The following is a 21,836-nucleotide window of genomic DNA, read 5'->3' on the forward strand; positions in this document are numbered from 1 at the left end:
AGACCATTCCTTCATACAGAATCTCTCAAGATCCTTCAGATTCCAGCTCCATGTTGGTGCTTCTTCTCTTCAGTTCACTCCACTCATTTCCTTCATACAGAATCTCTCCAGATCCTTCAGATTCCAGCTCCATGTTGGTGCTTCTTCTCTTCAGTTCACTCCACTCATTTTCTTTAGGGTTCAGGTCAGGGGACTGAGATGGCCATGGCAGAAGCTTCATTTTGTGCTCAGTGACAATTTTTGTGTTGGTTTTGATGTTTGTTTTGGATCATTGTCCTGATGGAAGATCCAACCAAGACCCACTATTGGATTTCTAGCAGAAGCGGTCAGGTTTTGATTTTTTATGTTGATATTTGGTAGAATCCATGATACCATATATCTGAACAAGATGTCCAGGACTTTCAGCAGAAAAATAGGCCCATAACATTAAGGATCCAGCAGTATATTTAACCATGGGCATGGGGTACTTTTTATCCCTGTGTGCACCAAACCCATCTGGTGGGTTTGCAGCCAAAAAGCTCTTTTTTTTTTTATTTTTTTTTTTTTTTTAGTTTCATCAGACCATAGAAGCCGGACCCATTTGAAGTTCCAATCATGTCTGACAACTTATTATACTGGAGATTGTTTCTGGATGAGAGCAGATTTTTCTTGAAAACCTCCCGAACAACTTTCGGAGGTGCATGTAGGTGCTGTTTGATTTTTTTTTTACGCTTTCTGAGACTAAAGACTCAACTAATCTCTGCAATTCTTCAGCTGTGATCCTTGGAGAGTCTTTGGCCACTCAAACTCTCCTCCTCACCGCACATTAGGACGATTTAGACACACGTCCTCTTTCAGGCAGATTTGTAACATCTTTAGTTGATTGGAACTTCTTAATTATTGCCCTGATAGTGGAAATGGGGATTTTCAATGCTTTATCTATTTTCTTACAGCTACTTTCTATATTGTGAAGCTCAGCAATCTTTTACTGCACATCAGAACTATATTCTTTGGTTTTACTCATTTACAGTCATCTTTGATCATATTTACCATGGGTGCCAATAATTCTGACCACCACTGTGTGTGTGTATGTATATGTATATGTATATATATATATAAAATATGGCATTTCATTTTTAATTTAAAAAATTAAAATTAAAATTTTATTAAAATTTCATTTTTAATAGGTGTTTGTTGTGTTTCTGTAATGTTTGGGTATCTTAGCAGGTGTTATTAGTGGTGGATGCTGGGCACAGAGTGTTTGAGGTGTTGTATATGTGTGTGTGTTTTGCAGGCAGATGTGGCTGTGTTAGTTGTAGATGCCAGCCGCGGGGAGTTTGAGGCCGGGTTCGAGGCAGGGGGGCAGACCCGTGAGCATGGCCTGCTAGTTCGATCCCTCGGAGTCACGCAGCTTGCTGTTGCTGTCAACAAGATGGATCAGGTGGGTAACCATGGGGACCACAACAGCATACAGTAACCACGGCAATGTCAATCATGATATTATTTATGTCTGAGAACTCTTCTTCAATCCCTCTCCCACCACTTATGCTCATCACATCATGGTGTATATGTGTGTGCGTGTGTGTTTGTGTTTCCAGGTTAACTGGCAGCAGGAGAGGTTCCAGGAAATCGTCTCTAAGCTCGGTCACTTTCTGAAGCAGGCTGGTTTTAAGGTAATGCAGTCTCTGCACATGGAGGATGTTTATATGTTTTTTCCCTTGTGCCATTTGTACTTTGGAAATTTTCCCCCCCATTGTTTTGTGTTACTTTCATTTAAGTGCACGAGTTTTCTGTTGGTGCTTCAGGATAAAGTAAATGTTTATCTGATCAATGACACATATCCAGAAACTGCAATTCAAACCTAAAAAAATATGTCTTTCATGTTCTTATTGAATCTGGCAAAATTTCATCTTACATGCTGATACTTGACAGTCTTTTCTGCCCGATTTTCCATATTTGTGTGCTACAAATGCATATGAAAGAAAAAAGCAGTCTTTGATGAACCCATATGACTTATTTGCTTTTTTTTGGAATGAATATATTTTGTAAAATGTCAATTTTGCTGTTTTTATGAGTTTGTGATATGATCAAATATTATAAAAAATGTCAGAACCAATGACATTTGACATCTAACCTGTTTGCAGTATATATTGATATGCCATATCAAGCACAAATATTTAATAATATTTATAATCAATAATAACATATAACTGAGCACTAAGGTGTGTGGGAACATTTTCAGCAAATTATGATTTTCATTTTGGTTTGTTCCTCACACAACACTATTGAAAAACTTTTACGCAAGTCATATAAATGATGAGTTACTTTTATGTTGAAGTGCTTGTGTCATATTTCCTGAAAGTTTTAGTAAAAAAATTCAGTATGAATATGTTGCAAAATACAAAATATCTCAGCTTGGATGGAGCTGATGTATATAAAATTGAGATTTGTCATTTTATGTACTTATCCTTATGACATTCCAAAGCCACACACATTTCATTTTATATGTTTATTAGAAAAGATTCTATCATTGTAATAATGAAATATGGGCTACGGAAGAGAAACTAACTGCAGGCCTCAACTTTTTACTAGTTTCAGATTTGCTCAACTTATTTCTAGAATGTCTAGTTTCAAAAATATTATGAGTGCAATGTGCTATTTTTTGCAGACGTGTTTCTTAAAAGAACTTTTAAATGTAAATACAGCTTTCAGTGGCGGTTCTGGCTAGGTGCACTTGGCGAAATATGACACGTCGCCCCCCCAACACCCCCGTTGGGATAACGCATTACAAGTAACTTGAGTTAAGTAATCAGATTACTTTTTTCAAGTATCTAGTAAAGTAACAAAATATCTAATTTACATTTTCAAATAAGTAACGCATGTTACTTTTTCACATTTAGCCTATTGACTGACAGCTCTCCTGTCCTCATGTTGAGAGAAATAGGGTAAGTTTAGAGTTGTTGTGTGCACTGTGTGAACATGATGGTTATTGTAGTTCTAGACTAAATGTGGACATGCATTTACTCATCTCACTTGCACGAAAAAATTCAGTATTCCACAAAATTAATAAAAACGGTGAAATGCAATCTTAGAATTTTATGAAAAATCTGTAACCATTATATACACCATATTGCCAAAGGTTATGGGACGCCTGCCTTTACGTGCACATGAACTTTAATGACATCCCATTCTTAATCCGTAGGGATTAACTTGGAAGTGATTGGAACACCTGAACTCAATGATTTGGAGGGGTGTCCCAATACTTTTGGCAATATAGTATATTAAATTACACAAATACACTTTGTATTTAATCTCACTTTATTATCACGTTTTTGCTGCTGACCTTCAATGATCCAGTTCAACTATACTAAGCAAATATTACTTTATATTAGATTTAGAAATAAGAGACTTCCTTCTCCTGTGTCATATTCTTCTTTAATCCAGAATGGCAGCACATCTTAAAGGTTTGTTTGAGCTGCGCCCTCTACTGTACAGGTGTAAATAGGCATTACCTTCAGACTGAGGCTTATTCATTTCACTTTTGGTGTAAAAAGGCTTTAAAGGATTAGTTCACCAAAAATGGAAATTCTGTCATTACTCACCCTCATGTCATTTTACCTCAATCAATCAAAACTTCGTTCATCTTCGGAACACACATTAAGATATTTTTGATAAAATCCGATGTCTCGGTGGGGCCTGCATAGCCAGCTAGATAATTAATACTTTCAGATGCCCAGAAAGCTACTGAAGACGTATTTAAAACAGTTCATGTGACTACAGTGGCTCAACCTTAATGTTATGAAGCGACAAGAATATTTTTTGTGCGCCAAAAAAACTAAATGATGACTAAACAATATCTAGTGATGGGCTATTTCAAAACGCTGCTTCATGAAGCTTCAAAGCTTTACGAATATTTTGTTTTGAATCAGTGGTTCAGAGCGTATATCAAACTGCCAAAGTCATGTGATTTCAGTAAACGAGGCTTCGTTACGTCATAAGTGTTTCAAAATTTCAATGGTTCACCACTGGGGGGTGTGACTTTGGCAGTTTGATACATGCTCCGACCCACTGATTTGAAACAAAACATTCGTAAAGCTTCGAAGCTTCATGAAGCGGTGTGGAACGACATGAGGGTGAGTAATTTATGACAGAATTTTCATTTTTGGGTGAACTAACCCTTTAACATTTGCCAAAAATATAACTCTTTTTGTTATTAAAAAACAAATAATCAAGCAATATTGTAATGCATTACTTTTAAAAGTAACTTTCCCCAACACTGATACTTTTATTGTAGAACTATATATATACACACACACACACACACACACACACACACACACACACACACACACACACACACACACACACACACACACACACACAAAAACAAATGCACTAAATAAAATAATTTAATAAATACCTATTTACAACAAGCACTCAACCCAAATAACTATAAAATAATAAAATAAATATCTAGAGAACAGGCTAACTAAAATCAGCTTGAAACTTGTACATGGAATTATTCGATATACAAAGATGGATCTGTAATTTTTATTTACAATCTAAGGTACAGTGTGTTATTTCATCAGTCAGTCGTGGAAGTCTGATGGTTGAAAGCTTATGGTCAACATTAAATCCAGGAGATAAGAGAATTCTAGAGAAAGAGCACATAGAGATTCGCAAGTGGACATGCAAGTTTGACTTGCACACGCAATATTTGAGTGAGAGCATAGCTATGAGACCACTGTATATTTGAGAGCGCATGTCCAGTTTTGTGTGAGAATGAAGGAAATCCACCTGCGAGCGAGAGATTCGTGCTTGATCATTACATGGATGTGCTCTCGACATGTCATTGTCATTAAAATGATGGCAGAAAGTCATGTCTGAAAGCTGCGCGCGTTGCGGTGCCGCCCTAGTCAGGTTGTCTATATTGCCTATGCCAAAATACGCCACTGACAGCTCTACTATCACAACAATGGAGACAGTTGTGCATATCTGTTGTTTTTGCCATTTTCTATTATTTTAGCTTACACCTTATCTTTGTTATATTTTATGGATCTACAGTCTGTTAGATGTTTTTGCATCGAACTGTAATGGTGCGTGTTGTACCGTACGTGTCACCTCTGATTACACCAGCGCAAGGTGTAATTGGATGCATCCAGTGTTTCCATTCTGTTGCCTGTAAAACGTTGGTAATAAATGATTTGGGAATGTAAAGCAAAATTCCATGGCTCATTTCAAACTGCAAGTTGATTTGATCAGTCAACAGCACATGCCACCATGGAAATGATCTGTGCTGGCCATGTGTTACAAACGTACTTGTCTTTGCAGGATTCTGATGTGTATTACATCCCTACCAGTGGCCTATCAGGAGAGAATCTGACCGCTAGGAGCAAAGTAGCAGAACTTACAGCCTGGTACACTGGACCATGCCTACTGGAACAGATAGGTGTGTGGACACAGAGTATATTCAAGCAAAAACATGCGCATATAATATGTAAAGAGTATAATATATTTGAATATAATGCAAAATATAATAAAAAAAATATATGATGTAATAGTTGTTTTATTTTCTAAACTGGAATAGAGTAGCTTTGACATTTTGATATTTTTTTTTTCCACAAAAAAGGAAGTGTTTTGTGCAACATGAGAGTGAGTAGATAATGATCAAATGGTCTGTAGAAGGTGTAACTGCGTCTAAATTGACCAAATAATTTCTGCACCAGTGTTTTTCCCCTTCAGTAAACATTCAAATGATTGATCATAGATGCATTTCAAAAATCTGTGGCAGCATGTTTAAATGTTTGAATGGGCACTTCTGTATTCATGTACATGGATGAGTGTGTAAGAATGTAGTGTTTTCACAGAAGCTCTTGTGTCATGATGCTGATCTGATTGTTGGCTGAGCTGTGAGAATCCTCAGCAGTTTTGGTCTTACTCATCAAAACTTGATGAGGCAAACAGAAAAACTTCAGGCTTCTACATTTTTCCTCATCTCTTTTTCTTTGTCTGTCTGCAGATGCATTTAAACCTCCCCAGAGGTCAGTGGAGAAGCCCTTCAGGCTTTGTGTCTCAGACGTCTTTAAAGGTCAGCATGGGAACCGACATAAAAGCAAAATGTACAAAATGTACAAAAAATGTACAAAAATCAAAATTTACAAATACTGGATTCTGTGCATATACTCCCTTGTTTTCAAAAAATTAAACTCCAAAAAATGATAGAAACCCTTATTCTCTGACCTAGGGTCAGTTCAGAGATGTTTTATTTTATGATCACTTAAACTATTGCACTGTTTTCAGATCAGGGCTCTGGATTCTGTGTGACGGGGAAGGTTGAGGCTGGCTTCATTCAAACAGGAGATAAATTGCTGGCCATGCCCCCTAATGAGACCTGCACTGTTAAAGGTAAACATACAGTAGCTTTATTAACTTAGAGACATGCCATGCTCTAGGAGGATGTGCAACAGCACCCTCTTCTGGTGTTTTCATAAAGGACTGTGCACTCTTCAGAATTCACTACTGGTTAACACTGCTTAAGACTAAGAAATGGATGCTGAATGTTGTAGACCTGCACAATATTGGCATTGGCCACTATATATATTAGGGGTGTAATGGTACACAGAAGTTATGGTTCAGTACGCACCTCTGTTTTGGGGTCACTGTTCGGTACAATTTCGTTACAGCAAGAATAATGGTCACACCTTTAGATTAGGGTCCAATTCTCACTATTAACTATGATTTTGCCTCAATAAACCTATAATTACTGCTTATTAATAAGGTAAGGTAAGGTAGTTGTTAAGTTTAGGTATTGAGTAGGATAATGGGATGTAGAATATGATCATGCAGAATAAGGCATTAATATGTGCTTTATATGTACTAATAAACAGCTAATAAAATAAAATGCATGCTAATAAGTAACTAGTTAATAGTGAGAATTGTACCCTAAACTAAAGTGTTACCGGACAAAGGAACAAATTCACAATGCTAGTTTTATTTTATTTTGGACAGACAGCGGCATTTAGTCCCCTAGTTGGTACAGTACAGCCTCCTATAGGGCCGGTTTCACAGACAGGGCTTAGCCCTTAGTTAGGCATAAGTTCAGTTAGGATATTTAAGTAACTTTTATAAACATACACTTGAAAAAACAATACTGGTGTGCATCTTGAGATAAAACAATGTCACTGTCATGTCTGTGAAACCGGGGGATAGTGTTTTAAGCACTAAGCAGTAAACAGAATGCACTCTTGCATAGGTCTTTTCTTTATTCTTTTTTTATTACAGGGCAAAAGGTATTTGGTCACAATCAGCTACAAAACTGAAAAGCATTTTGTTTTCATTTGCACTTTTATATAGAATAATGTAAAAATAAAACTTATGCATTAGCAGTGTTAGAATTTGCTCCATTTAAAGTACATTTAAACATTCAAAGCTTAAGCCCAACCCTACTATATTTAATTTTCTGTGTTTCGCTCCATTTTTGGCATAGGTTGGTTGTTACATTGAGTGAGAAAGTTAGACTTTGAGCATGCTAAATTGATAAATCTCGAAGCTCCAGGGAATAACTCTTTAATTTAAAAGAAAGCCAAACAGCAGAAACCTTTTTTTGCCAGCAGACTTTTTGCCAGTTTGACTTTTTGCCAGAGCTCGTAATAAAATGAATATCAACATTGGCTTGGCTATTCAGAGATGGCAGAAACTGAGGGATTTGAAATATTGTTAGTGATGTAGAGATGCCGTTTTTATTACTCAACAGGTGATTAAGGTATTTTATTGAACAGATAAATTGCCATATGTAGCTCTCTTTCACTGTAAAGCATTATCTATTGTGAGTAGTGAATGTTTCATGAGCAGTTGGATAAACCTTAAAACTATTACCTCTCTTTTGTTACTGACTTTTTTATATCGGTCCTATTGAGACAAGAAAAGATCACAAAACTAATAGTGTAATGACAGTCTTGATAAGGCCAGATTTATGTGTTAAAATCATTGCAGTAGTTATGATATTTAAAGAAATAAATACTTATGTTCAGCAAAGACACATAAATTGATCAAAAGTGACAGTGAAGACATTTATATTGTTACAAAAGGTTTCTATTTCATTAAAATTCTGTACTTTTTAACTCTGTTACATCAGAGAATTCAGAAAAAGTATCACAGTTTCCACAAAAATATTGTGGAAAAACATTGATAATAAGAAATGTTTCTTGAGCACCAAATTGGCATATAGAATGATTTCTGAAGGATCATGTGACACTGAAGACTGGAGTAATGATGCTGAAAATTCAGCTTCACCATCACATGAATAAATGACATTTTTAAAAATATTAAAATAGAAAATCGCTATTTAAAATTGTTATATTTCATAATATTACTGTATTTTTAATCAAATAAATGCAGCCTGGTTGAGCTTAAGAGGCTTCTTTCAAAAATCGTACTGACCACAAACTTTTGAATGGTAGTGTAATGCCAAGCCCTAATTGGCAATTATTTATTTTTATATAATTGATGCATCCTTAAAATGCAGTCATCTCTCTCTAGGGATCACTCTCCATGATGAAGCGTTAGACTGGGCAGCTGCCGGTGATCATGTCAGTCTAACTGTCACAGGCATGGACATCATCAAAATAAAGTGAGTGTGGAATGAAACACTGGTGTTGAAAGCATTCCCTTCCTTAAAGTATACTGTAATATTGTGGTTATATAATATTTTGATTATGTAATATTGATTAGATTATACTTGATTAGAAAATGTTTGACTCTGTATGATCATGTATAATGTTTTTCTCTTTAGCATTGGATGTATATTCTGTGATCCCAAAGAGCCCATCAGAGCCTGCACAAGATTCCGAGCAAAAATTCTCCTCTTTAATATAGAAGTTCCCATCACGAAAGGCTTCCCTGTGAGGACATTTTCTCTGCGTTCAAACTTCTGCTATATAAACATCTCTGCATTTTTTATGTGGGATGTGCAAGTGTCATTGTCAACATTTCCTTGTATTTTGTGTTTGATTGTCAGGTGCTGTTGCATTATCAGACCATAAGCGAACCGGCTACTATTAGGAAGTTAGTCAGTATATTACACAAGAGCAGTGGAGAAGTTCTCAAGAAGAAACCAAAGTAAGTGGATGGATATTGAATCATATTTGTGTTACACAATTTAAAGGAATAGTTTAAAAATTGTTGTTCCAAACTTTCTTCAGTAAAACAAAGTAAGATTGAAGAATGTGCTCATTTCCATATAACAAAAGCATTAGGGGAACAACAACTGTCATATTCTAAAAATTGTCATAAAAGTATATCCCTGTGTGCTATATTAAAAGTCCTCTGAATCCATGTGACAGCTTTTGTATGATGAACACAGAAATGTAAGACATTATTTAATGAAAATCTTTCCATTCACACTTCCGTATCAGTAGCTGTTTCCGTGAATTTATATATATTTGTGAATAAAGCACCGTTTCCAAGAGAACAAAATCCCTACTTGCTGGAAAATTGGTGCAATATATCTGTAATAAAAATGGAAGTTGCTGCAGTCAGTGAAGCCTCTGTGGCTCTCAAAGTGCACAGAAGAAAAGCAATAAACGCTGTTATGTTATCTTGCATTCAGATGCAGGTCTTTGGGAACGCAATCATGTGAGAAGCGTCTGGGAGGGAATTAAACCAAATCATTCTGATGACAGACTTTGGCTCAGGCATTTCAGAATGATCAAACCAACATTCAAGATGCTGTGCAAAATTCTCGTGAAAATAATTTGAACACACCCAATATATACATTTTCAGCCAAAACAGGCAATTTACCATTGAAAATGCATGTTTTTTTTTTTTTTAAAGATTTAACAGTTATAGTGCCACCTATGGTCCATTTTGATAATTATTGATCTAAAGAATCCAGAGAATTATACTGTACTGGTTTGATTCCGATTGGCCGAAAAACCTAGGACTAGTTTGCAAAAGTAGTTATTTTATTACATAATTGTGAATAATTAATGAACGATTTGATTGACAGCATTGGTTCTTGAGGCAAAGTTGTTCAGCATTAGAAGATCTGTCAAATGGTATGCATATTGTGTGGATTTGTGAAAACGTAAAACTCATAATGGCCGATTTCTTTCAATATTCTTACAGACCTCAAGGGACATGAGTCGAACATGCACACTGATTTTCGTTCTGTCAGCCTCCGTTAACCTTGTCTAATAGGTGCTCAAAATTCATTGGCCAATGGCGGCTATGTTGACATACACCAATGTCATAGACAATCATGGCACCATGGGCCATCAAGTCGATCGGACTAACCGTCATGTGGTTATAGCTGTTTTCATGTTTTTTTCCTGTTATAGCGCCACCTGGTGTCTAATTTTTTATCGTGACCAAAGATTGAGCCCATAGAAATTTGTACCGAGTTTGGTGAAAATATCTAATTTTGTTCACGAGTTATAGCCATTTTAGTAAAAGTTTTCCAGGCGGAAATGAAATCGGAAATAGACGTTTTGTCTGCCTTGAGCCAAAGATTGACACTTGATTCTAGGACAAATGGATTAGGAGTTATCAGTGAATTTTGCATTTTTGATTGTTGTAGCGCCATCTATTGGCCGATTGGGACAAGTTCGGATATCTGAGTAGCGAGCAATACTACTACCATCGGACCAAATTTCAAGTCTCTAGGCCAGGGGTGTCCAAGCTCGGTCCTGGAGGGCCACTGTCCTGTAGAGTTTAGCTCCAACTAACCACAACACAAGTTTCCTGTATGCCTTCAAATCCTTGATTAGCTGGTTCAGGTGTGTTTAATTGGGGTTGAAGCTATACCAGGACAGTGGCCCTCCAGGGGCAGGAATGGACACCCCTGCTCTAGGCCTTACGGTTTGGTCTGCACGATCAGCTTTAAGGCGTAAGAAAAATAATAAAAATCCTTACAATTACAATAGGGTTTCTGCACTACATGCTTGAACCCCTAAAAAAGACAAAAGCACATAGCAAAATGACAAACTTAAACTAAAATTAATACTGAACATAAAAAGCTAATTCAAAATAATAGATGTTATATTAGTATTTACTCATTTTATTAAATAGTTTTAAAATAATATTAATAAATACTATATTAGTATATTTAAATATTTTAGTATTAATTGATATTAAAATAAAACTGTTCCCCATTTTCAAAGTTGGTGATTGGCATTGACACAAGGACCAATGGTGTTTGGAGTCATTTGCCACTTTTTAATGTCATCTTTGGGTGAACTATTCCTTTTATGATGGTTCAGAAATGTGTTTTCACTCAAGATTGATTATCAGCATAATGTTGATGATGTGTAAATGTTGTGCAGGTGTTTGAGTAAAGGACAGAACGCAGTGGTGGAGATTCAAACGCAGAGGCCTGTGGCTCTGGAGCTCTATAAGGACTATAAAGAACTGGGGCGGTTCATGCTGAGATATGTGGGCTCCACCATTGCTGCTGGAGTTGTCACAGAGGTAAAACGCAGTACATGTCTGCCTTTTCTCACTAAACACAAAGCGTACGTCTTGTATTCATAAGCATTTTTTGATATTGCATCATGAGAATGAGATGCTTGTTAATGCTGATGTTTATACTGTTCTAGATCAAAGAGTAAGGGCCAGTTGGAACTGGATCCTCCAGAATAACTCTGGAGAGTGGAGAGAAGTGCAATTTCCCCTCAGAGCGAACACAATTTGAACACCGATGCCCACCAGTCAGCCTGACAGTGAATCTAACTACAGTTCATTTCACATTTCACCTGTCTAAAGGCCCTAGACTGAATGTGTATAAAAGAGAGAATGCCTTTTGTCCTGCTCTTCAGCTTGCAAATACAATTGAACTATAATAATTATCCCAAGTTTCAACTCAAAATCCTCCTAATAACACACAAGTTTACCTGCAATTAATTGATTGCATCACAACAAAGTGAACTCATTTTCTTTTTATTATTTGATATTTTATTTAGATTATTGTAAATGGCATTATTTTTGATTAATATGGCAGCACGTAATGGACATTTAGGCTTGGTTCAAATTGAAGGATTTTAAGGTTAGTTATTCTGATTAATTAAGGATGTGTACATTTGTAAAAGGGGAAATAGAAGAGAATAAGCAACACAGCTGGCTGCTCTCATCTCCATCAGTTTCTCATGTGAGCGGGACAGTGTGAATGAAACCTGCCCTTCCATTGCTGCTACTCAGTGTTTTGCTGATCATTATTGGGTCAGTGACGAGAAAACAGGAGAGTTGAGAACCAGTGACAAAGGGATATGTCATGGAGGGAGAGGAACTCATCCGAATGTCTGTAATCTAACAGTAATCACTTTAAGGACCTAACGGACATGACTCTTACTCATCTGTTTATTAAGGGGTTTTAATTTAAAGAACTTTTGTTTGGGTGTATCGAAGCAGAAGTTGTTCGATCAAGGGAAAGCTTCTTCATCAGAAAATAAAAAATATTGATCACTGTGGAAAACATGAGTCTGTATATTACTGGGCCAGTATTTATTCATTCTCGCAATTTATTCTTTAGAATAAATTGGCTTCATACGGAAGAGGATTAGGGCCAAGCAATAATAAAAAAATAAAACCATCTCAAGATTAAAGTTGTTAAATTTTGAGAAAAAAGTCGAGATAAAATGTTGAGAATAAAGTCATTAAATTACGAGAAAAAAGTTGTTAAATTACGAGAACGAATTTGTTAAATTATGAGAAAAATGTCGTTAAATTTCGAGAAAAAAGTCAAGATAAAATGTTGAGAATAAAGTCATTAAATTACGAGAAAAAAGTTTGTATAAAATGTTGAGAATAAACTCATTAAATTATGAGAAAAAAGTCATTAAATTATGAGAACAAATTCGTAATTGAACGACTTTGTTCTTGTAATTTAACGACTTTTTTTTCATAATTTAATGACTTTATTCTCAACCTTTTATCTTGACTTTTTTCTCAAAATTTAACATTTTTCTCATAATTTAACGAATTTGTTCTCATAATTTAATGACTTTTTTCTCGTAATTTAATGAGTTTATTCTCAACATTTTATCTCTACTTTTTTCTCGAAATTTAACGAGTTTCTCGTAATTTAACGAGTTTATTCTCAACATTTTACCTCAACTTTTTTCTCGAAATTTAACAACTTTAATCTCGAGATGGTTTTTTTTTATTATTGCTTGGCCCTAATGCTCTTCCATAGCTTTATGACCCTGATCAACATTCACAAACGCATTTTCTCTGGACAGCAATGTATTTTAATTTTCTACATGCAAGCTGTTTATTTTTCATCCCTATAATTTTGAGTTTTTTAGCACCTTTTGGCCTTATGCTGAATGACATGAATCCCAATGCATTCATGTTTTATTAACTCTCTTTACTATTGCAGTGTAATCTGACTTATGCAAATCAAGTAATTTTCCACTTATTCTAGAAAGTGCTTACTTCCACAAATGCTCATTATATGTGCTCAAATGCTAATAGATGTAGCTAAAAAGGTTGTTTTCTTTTATGAAAATGTGCTGCTTTAATTTTCCACTTCACAGTCTGATAATCAAAAGCCTTCATGAATGCAGCTTGTTCGGAATAGATAAAGACTCGAAGATGATGACACATTGATTCAGAAAAGCTTGGTTTATAAATCAGTCCCTCTGCTTCTTGGTTGTAGATGAATACCCTGAAAAATTAATAGCATGTTTCTACTGGTAGACAGCGCAAATATACTGAAATTGATGATAAATATGCTGCTTCGACCTTATCCACCTCACAAAATTGTAGTTTATAAGACATTACCATCAGAAGTAAAAAATTAGGGAACTTTGCCTGTCCTTTACATCTGGTTTATAGCATTGGGGTTGCTGAGTGGTTCAATAAGGGTAACAAAATACTTTTTCTTGATCAAGCTTTGGGATATAAAGTATATGTACTGCAGAGTTGAACCTATTAAAAGTGCACTTAGCTCTGCTTTAAAAGCATCAATGTTTTCTGAATTGCCTACAAAGAACATTTTTGACACTTTCTCTATTTTCAACTTAATGTTCTCTGTCTTCCTGTTTAAATTATCCAAACTGATTGTCTAAGGATTTTTTCCTTCCTCAAATTTCCTGCATCGCTGCCTACAATGCTATTTTCACCATGATAAGAGCTAATTCTCCTTGTTATTTTTCAGCATGGTGGTTTATATCTTTTTCTTGAGGAATTAGATCCAAATGTCTACCCACTTTTCTCTAGGGTTTGTCTTTTGTTTTGGAATGAACAAAGACTCTCAATCTTGAATCTTTCTGCTCTCCTCCATTAAACTTTTATGATTTGTTCTAATGCCGTTTCATTAAAAAAAAAGTAATATGAAAGCAATAAGGTACGAAAGGCTGTGTTGTATCATGAATAAGTCAAGTCTGACGGGCGTTGTTAGGCACGACGCGAAGCGACTTATTCACGATAGAGCACTAGCCTTGAGTACCTTATTGCTATAAGCAAAAAAGGTTACCACACAATACAAATATTAAAGCCAAAAATATATGTATCAATGCAACTTTCATTAAGTAAACTGTCACTAAAAGCCTTTCGCCAGAAAAAAAGTCTCTGACCATAAACAGCAACAGAAGTTACATTATTATGCCATTAGATGGCGGCAAAGACTGTCTTTATGAGTGTGTCAGTCAGTAGCAAAGACTTTTACATTGAAAAGACTGAATTGTTGTGAACACGGAACAAGATGCAACTGACAAATGCTTTGACTAGCGACTGTCAGTCACGGAAAACCCCTTAACTGTTAAAAGGACAAGATAATACGTCGGACATTTAAACAGATTTTTATTATGAACATAGGACTGACCTGAAGAAAAATGCTAAATCTGAATGCAGGTAATAAACTCGCTCACTCGATCTCTTTCTCACAGTACTCTTCTACATAATAAAATAAGCTTCAATGAACAATATCAATTGAAAACAAACAGTTTACGTTGCTAAGAGTGGTTGCTAAGGGTGTTGTGTAGTGATACACAGAACTGTTGGGTGAAGCGATCATAGTCGTGTTTTAATCATGAATAAAACACAGCTATTGACCAATCAGAATCAAGGACAGGAACTGTTTTATAAATACATATTAAACATTGATATGCATATGTTACTCTGTTTTAGTAATCTGATTTTATATTCACTCTTCTGTCCTTTTGTTTCGTTTTTTATTGTTCTGATTCTCATCCTTTCATACCAAAAGTGAAATGAATAAGCCTCAGTATGAAGGACATGCAAATTCATGGCTGTACAGTAGAGGGCGCAGCTCAAACCTTTCAGCTGTGCTGTCATGATGGATTGCCGAAGAATAGGAAAAAGTTCAGCATAAAAAAAACCCGCAAATGTGATGTTTAACTAAAGTCTTTTTAGCTTATTCGTATGGTTGAACTGAATCATTAAAGGTCAGCAGCAAAGATAATGGTTAATAAAAGTTTAGTGTAATGTTCTGAGTTGGCATTTCCATGTTTTTTATTAATTTTGTGGAATACTGAATCTGTTTTTGTGCAGATGAGATTAAATGCTTGCTCACATTTAGTCTAGAACTTGTAGGAAATTTCAGAAGTGAAGACCAGGAGACGTGGTTGAATCTTCAACAGGATTCTTTTATTGAGAGCACATGCTGCTGGTCGCTGCAGTCATCAAGTCCAACTAAGGCAGTGTACATACACATTTTAGGGGGCAGTCCTTAAAAGTGAAGACAAAGAATTTTAAACAATGAATGCAAATGAAGGATTTGGGTATAGGAACCCAACCCAGCTTCTAGGGCAGGGATGGACAACTCCGGTCCTGGAGGGCCAGTGTCCTGCAGAGTTTATCTCCATCCCTGATAAAAACTCACTTGCCTATAACTTTCTACTAATCCTAAAGACCTTGATTAGCTGGTTCAGGTGTGTTTGATTAGGGTTGGAGCTAAACTCTGCTGGACACTGGCCCTCCAGGACCGGAGTTGTCCATCCCTGTTCTAGGGTGTCAGCAGTCCACTAATCCAACTAATTCAATCATCTTAACTATTCAACAAATGGGACAGGGGCTCCAAGAGCCATTAAAGACAAATGGTTTGAGTCTCAGTAATCTGGCTCATTTGACTTACAATAAAGAGAACAGGAACTGGCAGAAAACTCTTGCTGGAAACTTTGCTTAATGAAATCATTCATCTGATGTCATCATCTTTACCTTAAAATGCTAAATACAATGTAGTTCACCTTAGTATTTCATGTGATGTTACGTCAGGATGTAGGATCAGCAGATCTTACAAGGGCCAGTTGTTCAAAAGTAATCTGATCGGATTCCGCCTTTCGGATTGGATCAAATCTTGAAAATGGGTTGTTCGAAAGGAAAAAAGGATTCTGAAATCAGATTAGATCACAAAATCCAATCCTAGTTTTAATCTAGATCAAACCTTCAGTTTGTGTTGTTCAAAACTTGTCAGTAGGATTTGGATAACTTTGATTAAAAAAAAACAGAATTATCCTGATCCCAACAGGGGGTAGGATTTCAAGGTGGATTCCAGGAGGAAAATGTAGTAAAACTTTAAAACTGGTCAAAAAAATGCAACTTTTATATCATGTAATATACATACACATTTTTTTATTTTGCTCTTGATTAGTTTAACTTTTAAATAAATTAGAAGTAGACATTAACCTACATATTTAGCCTTTCAGTAACCTACTGTAAAGTAAAAAAGATTTTGGTGCCATAAAACAATCCCCAAACAGCTGTAAATATCCAACAAAAAATATTATATTTAATTCAAAACCCATATTCTTTCTATCATCATGTCCCTTTAGGGGATCCGTAGAGCACTGGTAATCCAGATTTGGTAATCTGGAAAAGTCTGTATCTGTATCTGGATCATGGTGATCCAATCCAATTTTTCTTTGAAAAACCAGCACAAAAGTAAGATGGATTACCTGATCCTGGATAGCAAAACATGGGATTTCCAAATCCAGATCATTCTGATCCAGATTAAACTTTTTGAACAACTGGCCCACACAGATTCTTAAATTTGTAATTCCACAAACTACAGTAAGCATAATGTTTACACAGTGCACACAATGTCTCTGCACTTACGATTTCTCTCAACATGGGGATATAATTGTCAATCAATAAATGGGAAAACAAGGTAACGTGCTACTTATGAGAAAAAGTCATTTGGATATTTTGTTGTAAATTTAAAAGTAATGTATTACTTTACTTTAAGTACTTTAAGATTACGTAATCCAGTTACTTGTAATGCGTTACCTGCAACACAGGTTGTCAATATTCTAAAAGGTTTCTAAGATAGGGATATCTTGTTCTGAACTGCAAATGGACAAATTCTCCACAAGAGACTCTTTTATTGATCTCCCAGAAGTGAACTCAGTGAAGAGGGGTTATCTTGAGAAATTGAAATAGTGCCTAAGAAATAGGTCTGGTGTTCCATTAAGAACCTGCAGGCAAATAAAGTGAGTGTGAAATTAAGTGTGATTGGATTTCCTGCCAGCACTGCATAAAGGAGATGGCAGACTTCCACTAGCCATCTTTGTCTCTCTTCCGTATGTTTAAAGAACTTTTAAAACGTTTCTCATTTTCCACAGTTTCTGTAGGAGACCATGTCACTTTTACTCTAAAATAGGCCACTTTAAATATTTTTCAAAGAATCTTGAAGTATATACTCACAATTTAAAGTTGTTAAATTTCTATCATAAAATAGCTAAATGCTTTTTTTGTTATCCTTTTAATTATATAAACGATACACTTATATAATTTCATCAGTAAATTATAATAAATTAGCATAGTGAGAGTGAGAAAGAATGAACATCAGCATTTAACTCTATTTTGTTGTAAGATACATTTTATGGCTGTTTCTCAATTCCAAGAACACAGAGAACGGACTTGCGTTCTCGTGGAGTCCGGTCTTGCCAGGCGACCTTGAAAGAACGATCTCGGAAGGACGCGAGGACAGAGAACGCATCATTTGAGAATTGAGATTTGCTGCGATCTTGTTGCTCAACTGACCAACTGACCGTCCCAGCATATTATAAGTGACTAATGCACAGTAAATACAACACAACATCACAAACAAATGTCATAACCTGTTCAAAAAAATATTTCATATAATTATAGACATTGTTTTCATATAATTATCTTTTTATTTCACCGTGTGTATTTATGAAAATGAGTAGCCTTTGGCTGTTATGCTTAGTCAATGTTAAAATTATTTTTTATATGTCAATAAAAATACTGCAGGCTTTCTTCAGGTTATCATTTTATTAAAATTAAGCAAAACAAACGGTTTACTTTCACGAGCCGTCACGTATTTGCGAGCTTGTAGCTGGAATCTCACAAGAACTTCAAAGCTTACAGGCTTCCGTACGTCGACCGCCGCAGCGTCTTCTGGGATTTTTAACGGTTCGATTCCCTCAAGTTTGCATTCGGTGCATCCTCGATATCAAGAACACATCCGGGTACTTTCATGCGTCCTCCGTTCTTGCGTTCTTGAGTATTGGAATGAACTTCGACGGTTGATGATGACGTAAAGCAAGAACACAAGGACGCAAGATCGCTGAAGAACCATTGAAGAACGCATATTGAGAAACAGCCATTATATGTCTTTTTGCTAAAACAAATAAAATGGTGCAGGGGAGCATTTGCGAGAGCACTTTTTTAATTGGTTCTCAGAAATCTCGTGTTTGATTGTTTTGTCGGCTTGCAAAGTCATTTTAAAATGAATTAATTTCGTCGTGCTACACCAATACTGTTTTGGAAAAATTAGCTTGTTTCTGGAAAAGACACTATTTTGAACAACAGATACTGAAAAAGGTAAATTGTTGTTGCTACTTTTAGTTAGTCGTAGCTTAGTAACGTTATACTGGTTCTCACAAGAACTTGTTTTCAGCTGTGGATACATTAGCTAGAAATATATTTTAAAGAACCACAGGCAAAATATATTACCATGTTTAAATAATAATCGCTCACACGGTTTGCCCATGTCTTTTCTCAATATATGTGGTCTTGTGGTGGGATTATACTGATCATTTGTGTTACTGTGTATTTCCCCGAGCGGTGGACTATCTCTGCAGCTTTCTTCTTGTGACAGATGCTTCTGCCCTCTTTGACTTTGGCTGTCCTGACTGTCTCTGCTTCATCCTCCGCATCCCGGGTTATTTTAGGCCTTAAGTATACTGCACTCAAACACAACAACACAAACACTCAGAGTGCAACCCTCTTAATACTGTGACACATCTACCAGCCTTCCACACCTGTACATATTTTGGTTTTCATTTCTTTCCAGAACGTGCCTTCTCAGAAATGTGTTCCCCAAATACATTATCAGCATTGGGTGCTTTTTCTGTGCACACTACAGGATAAAACCACCCACTCTGTTTGCCCAAATGAGCATTTCAGAATATCACAAACACATTTATCTCTAAATAATCCCATTTAAATGTGGTGGAGTTCAGTATTTTGTGTGAGATGGGCCTTTTTGTAGGGTTTGTCTCAGTCATGTCTTAAATGCCCATATTCATGTTCATATTTTATGTTTTAAAGGATATTGTAGCATTATGTAGATGTGCACGCAAACAAAACAGTTAAAAACACGTCAGTGTCAGTCTCAGATGATTCCTGACACATCATATGCTTTATTTACAAACCCCATTCCAAAAAAGTTGGGTCACTGTACAAATTGTGAAAAAAAAAAAAAAAAGGAGTGGAAGTTTCAAATTTCAATATTTTATTCAGAATACAACATATCAAAAGTTTAAACTGAGAAAATGTATCATTTTAAGGGAAAAATAAGTTGATTTAAAATTCCATGGCATCAACACATCTCAAAAAAGTTGGGACAAGGCCATGTTTACCACTGTGTGGCATCCCCTCTTTTTATAACAGTCTGCAAACGTCTGGGGACTGAGGAGACAAGTTGCTCAAGTTTAGGAATAGGAATGTTGTCCCATTCTTGTCTAATACAGGCTTCTAGTTGCTCAACTGTCTTTGGTCTTTGTCGCATCTTCCTCTTTATGATGCACCAAATGTTTTCTATGGGTGAAAGATCTGGACTGCAGACTGGCCATTTCAGTACCTGGATCCTTCTATACAACCATGATGTTGTAATTGATGCAGTATGTGGTCTGGCATTGTCATTTTGAAAAATGCAACATCGGGATGGGAGCATATGTTGTTCTAGAACTTGGAAATACCTTTCAGCATTGATGGGGCCTTTCCAGATGTGTAAGCTGCCCATGCCACACGCACTCATGCAACCCCATACCATCAGAGATGCAGGCTTCTGAGCGCTGATAACAACTCGGGTTGTCCTTGTCCTCTTTAGTCCAGATGACATGGTGTCCCAGTTTTCCAAAAAGAACTTCACATTTTGATTCGTCTGACCACAGAACGGTTTTCCACTTTGCCACAGTCCATTTTTAAAAAAGCTTGGCTGTTGGGGGAATTGGTGATCCTCTGCCCATCTTGACTTCTGAGAGACACTGCCACTCTGAGAGGCTCTTTTTATACCCAATCATGTTGCCAATTGTCGTAATAAGTTGCAAATTGGTCCTCCAGCTGTTCCTTATATGTAGATTTAACTTTTACGGCCTCTTATTGCTACCTGTCCCAACTTTTTTGGAATGTGTAGCTCTCATGAAATCCAAAATGAGCCAATATTTGGCATGACATTTCAAAATGTCTCACTTTCAACATTTTATATGTTATATATAATCTATTGTGAATAAAATATAAGTTTATGAGATTTGTAAATTATTGCATTCCTTTTTTATTCACAGTTTGTACACTGTCCCAACTTTTTTGGAATTGGGTTTGTAATATATATGTTGTGTGTGTGTGTGTGTGTATATATATATATATATATATATGTGTGTGTGTGTGTGTACTGTTAGATTATTCAGGTAGGGTAAGGTAAGTCAAATCTAGCCTAAACCATAAAGTACTCACCCACCCGCAGGTTCAAGTCCTTCAGGAATGATGTAGAAGACTACCTTGTGGTTGTTCTTTATCGAGGCTCAGTTCGTAGTTATAAGTAAAGTCTCACAAGGCAATCGTAACAATAAAATATCTCTTTTATTGGTTACAATACAAAGCAGTTAATGCAAAATAAAACAACATAAAGCTTAAATCAGCTTCAGCTAAAAAGCTCTATAATCTAGCTTTATCCAGCAATACTGGAGAAGCTGTTAAGTGCCCTTCATTAGGGTATCAGCTATCCTTCTACGCTTAATGCAGGCAGCATCTGGGGAGGCCTTTTACTCCTCAGTCTTTTATACTACTTTTTTGGAAATTCCAACTTCATATAACTCATCAGTTGTTCAGTGCCTTGTATGATCCAATCTTCCTGTTGTAGGCATATCTGTCTCTGTATCTTTTGCTTACAAAGCTGGATGTCCTTCCTGTTCACTTACGCTGTTGACTTCTTGCAAGTGTTCGTCTGGCTCACCTCTACTTGAGGTTGCAACATGCTCTTTTCATCCTTATTGTTAACTTTTGTGGTTGGTTACAAACATTAATCTCAAAAACCTAACTTTCACAACTGTTGCTTAGTCATCTTATCTTATAACAAACAAAGGAAGTATTGCAGTTAATTTCATAATCATTCAAGCTTTCAAGCAAGCAAGCAAATAACAAAAAGCAAATAACAACATTAAAACAGGTAAATATCAATATCAATTTCCAAAACAATATATATATATATATATATATATATATATATATATATATATATATATATATATATATATATATATATATATATATATATTGTTTTGGAAATATATATATAATAAAATGCAAGAAAAAGTATGTGAACCACTTGCAGAATCTATGAAAATGTGAATAATTTTAACAAAATTACAACAAAAAA

At 35.8% G+C, this 21,836-nt stretch overlaps 1 protein-coding gene across 2 annotated transcripts in view; it reads left to right on the forward strand.

Moving 5' to 3' along the window:
* Window positions 1-12,560, forward strand: part of hbs1l (HBS1-like translational GTPase) — a 41,459-nt gene extending 28,899 nt beyond the window's left edge. The window contains exons 10-19 of one of the 2 annotated variants that reach the window (XM_067370393.1): window positions 1,274-1,420; window positions 1,578-1,652; window positions 5,311-5,428; window positions 5,999-6,067; window positions 6,280-6,384; window positions 8,518-8,608; window positions 8,771-8,879; window positions 8,996-9,096; window positions 11,302-11,446; window positions 11,575-12,560. In XM_067370393.1, coding sequence (XP_067226494.1) covers window positions 1,274-1,420; window positions 1,578-1,652; window positions 5,311-5,428; window positions 5,999-6,067; window positions 6,280-6,384; window positions 8,518-8,608; window positions 8,771-8,879; window positions 8,996-9,096; window positions 11,302-11,446; window positions 11,575-11,586 — 972 coding nt within the window. In that variant the 3' untranslated portion in view covers window positions 11,587-12,560. The remainder of the gene's footprint in view (window positions 1-1,273; window positions 1,421-1,577; window positions 1,653-5,310; window positions 5,429-5,998; window positions 6,068-6,279; window positions 6,385-8,517; window positions 8,609-8,770; window positions 8,880-8,995; window positions 9,097-11,301; window positions 11,447-11,574) is intronic. The other variant, XM_067370394.1, reaches the window with a different exon arrangement.
* Window positions 12,561-21,836: the final 9,276 nt, after the last annotated feature.

This window comes from Chanodichthys erythropterus, chromosome 20 (assembly GCF_024489055.1).
Source record: "Chanodichthys erythropterus isolate Z2021 chromosome 20, ASM2448905v1, whole genome shotgun sequence".
Lineage (NCBI taxonomy): Eukaryota > Metazoa > Chordata > Actinopteri > Cypriniformes > Xenocyprididae > Chanodichthys > Chanodichthys erythropterus.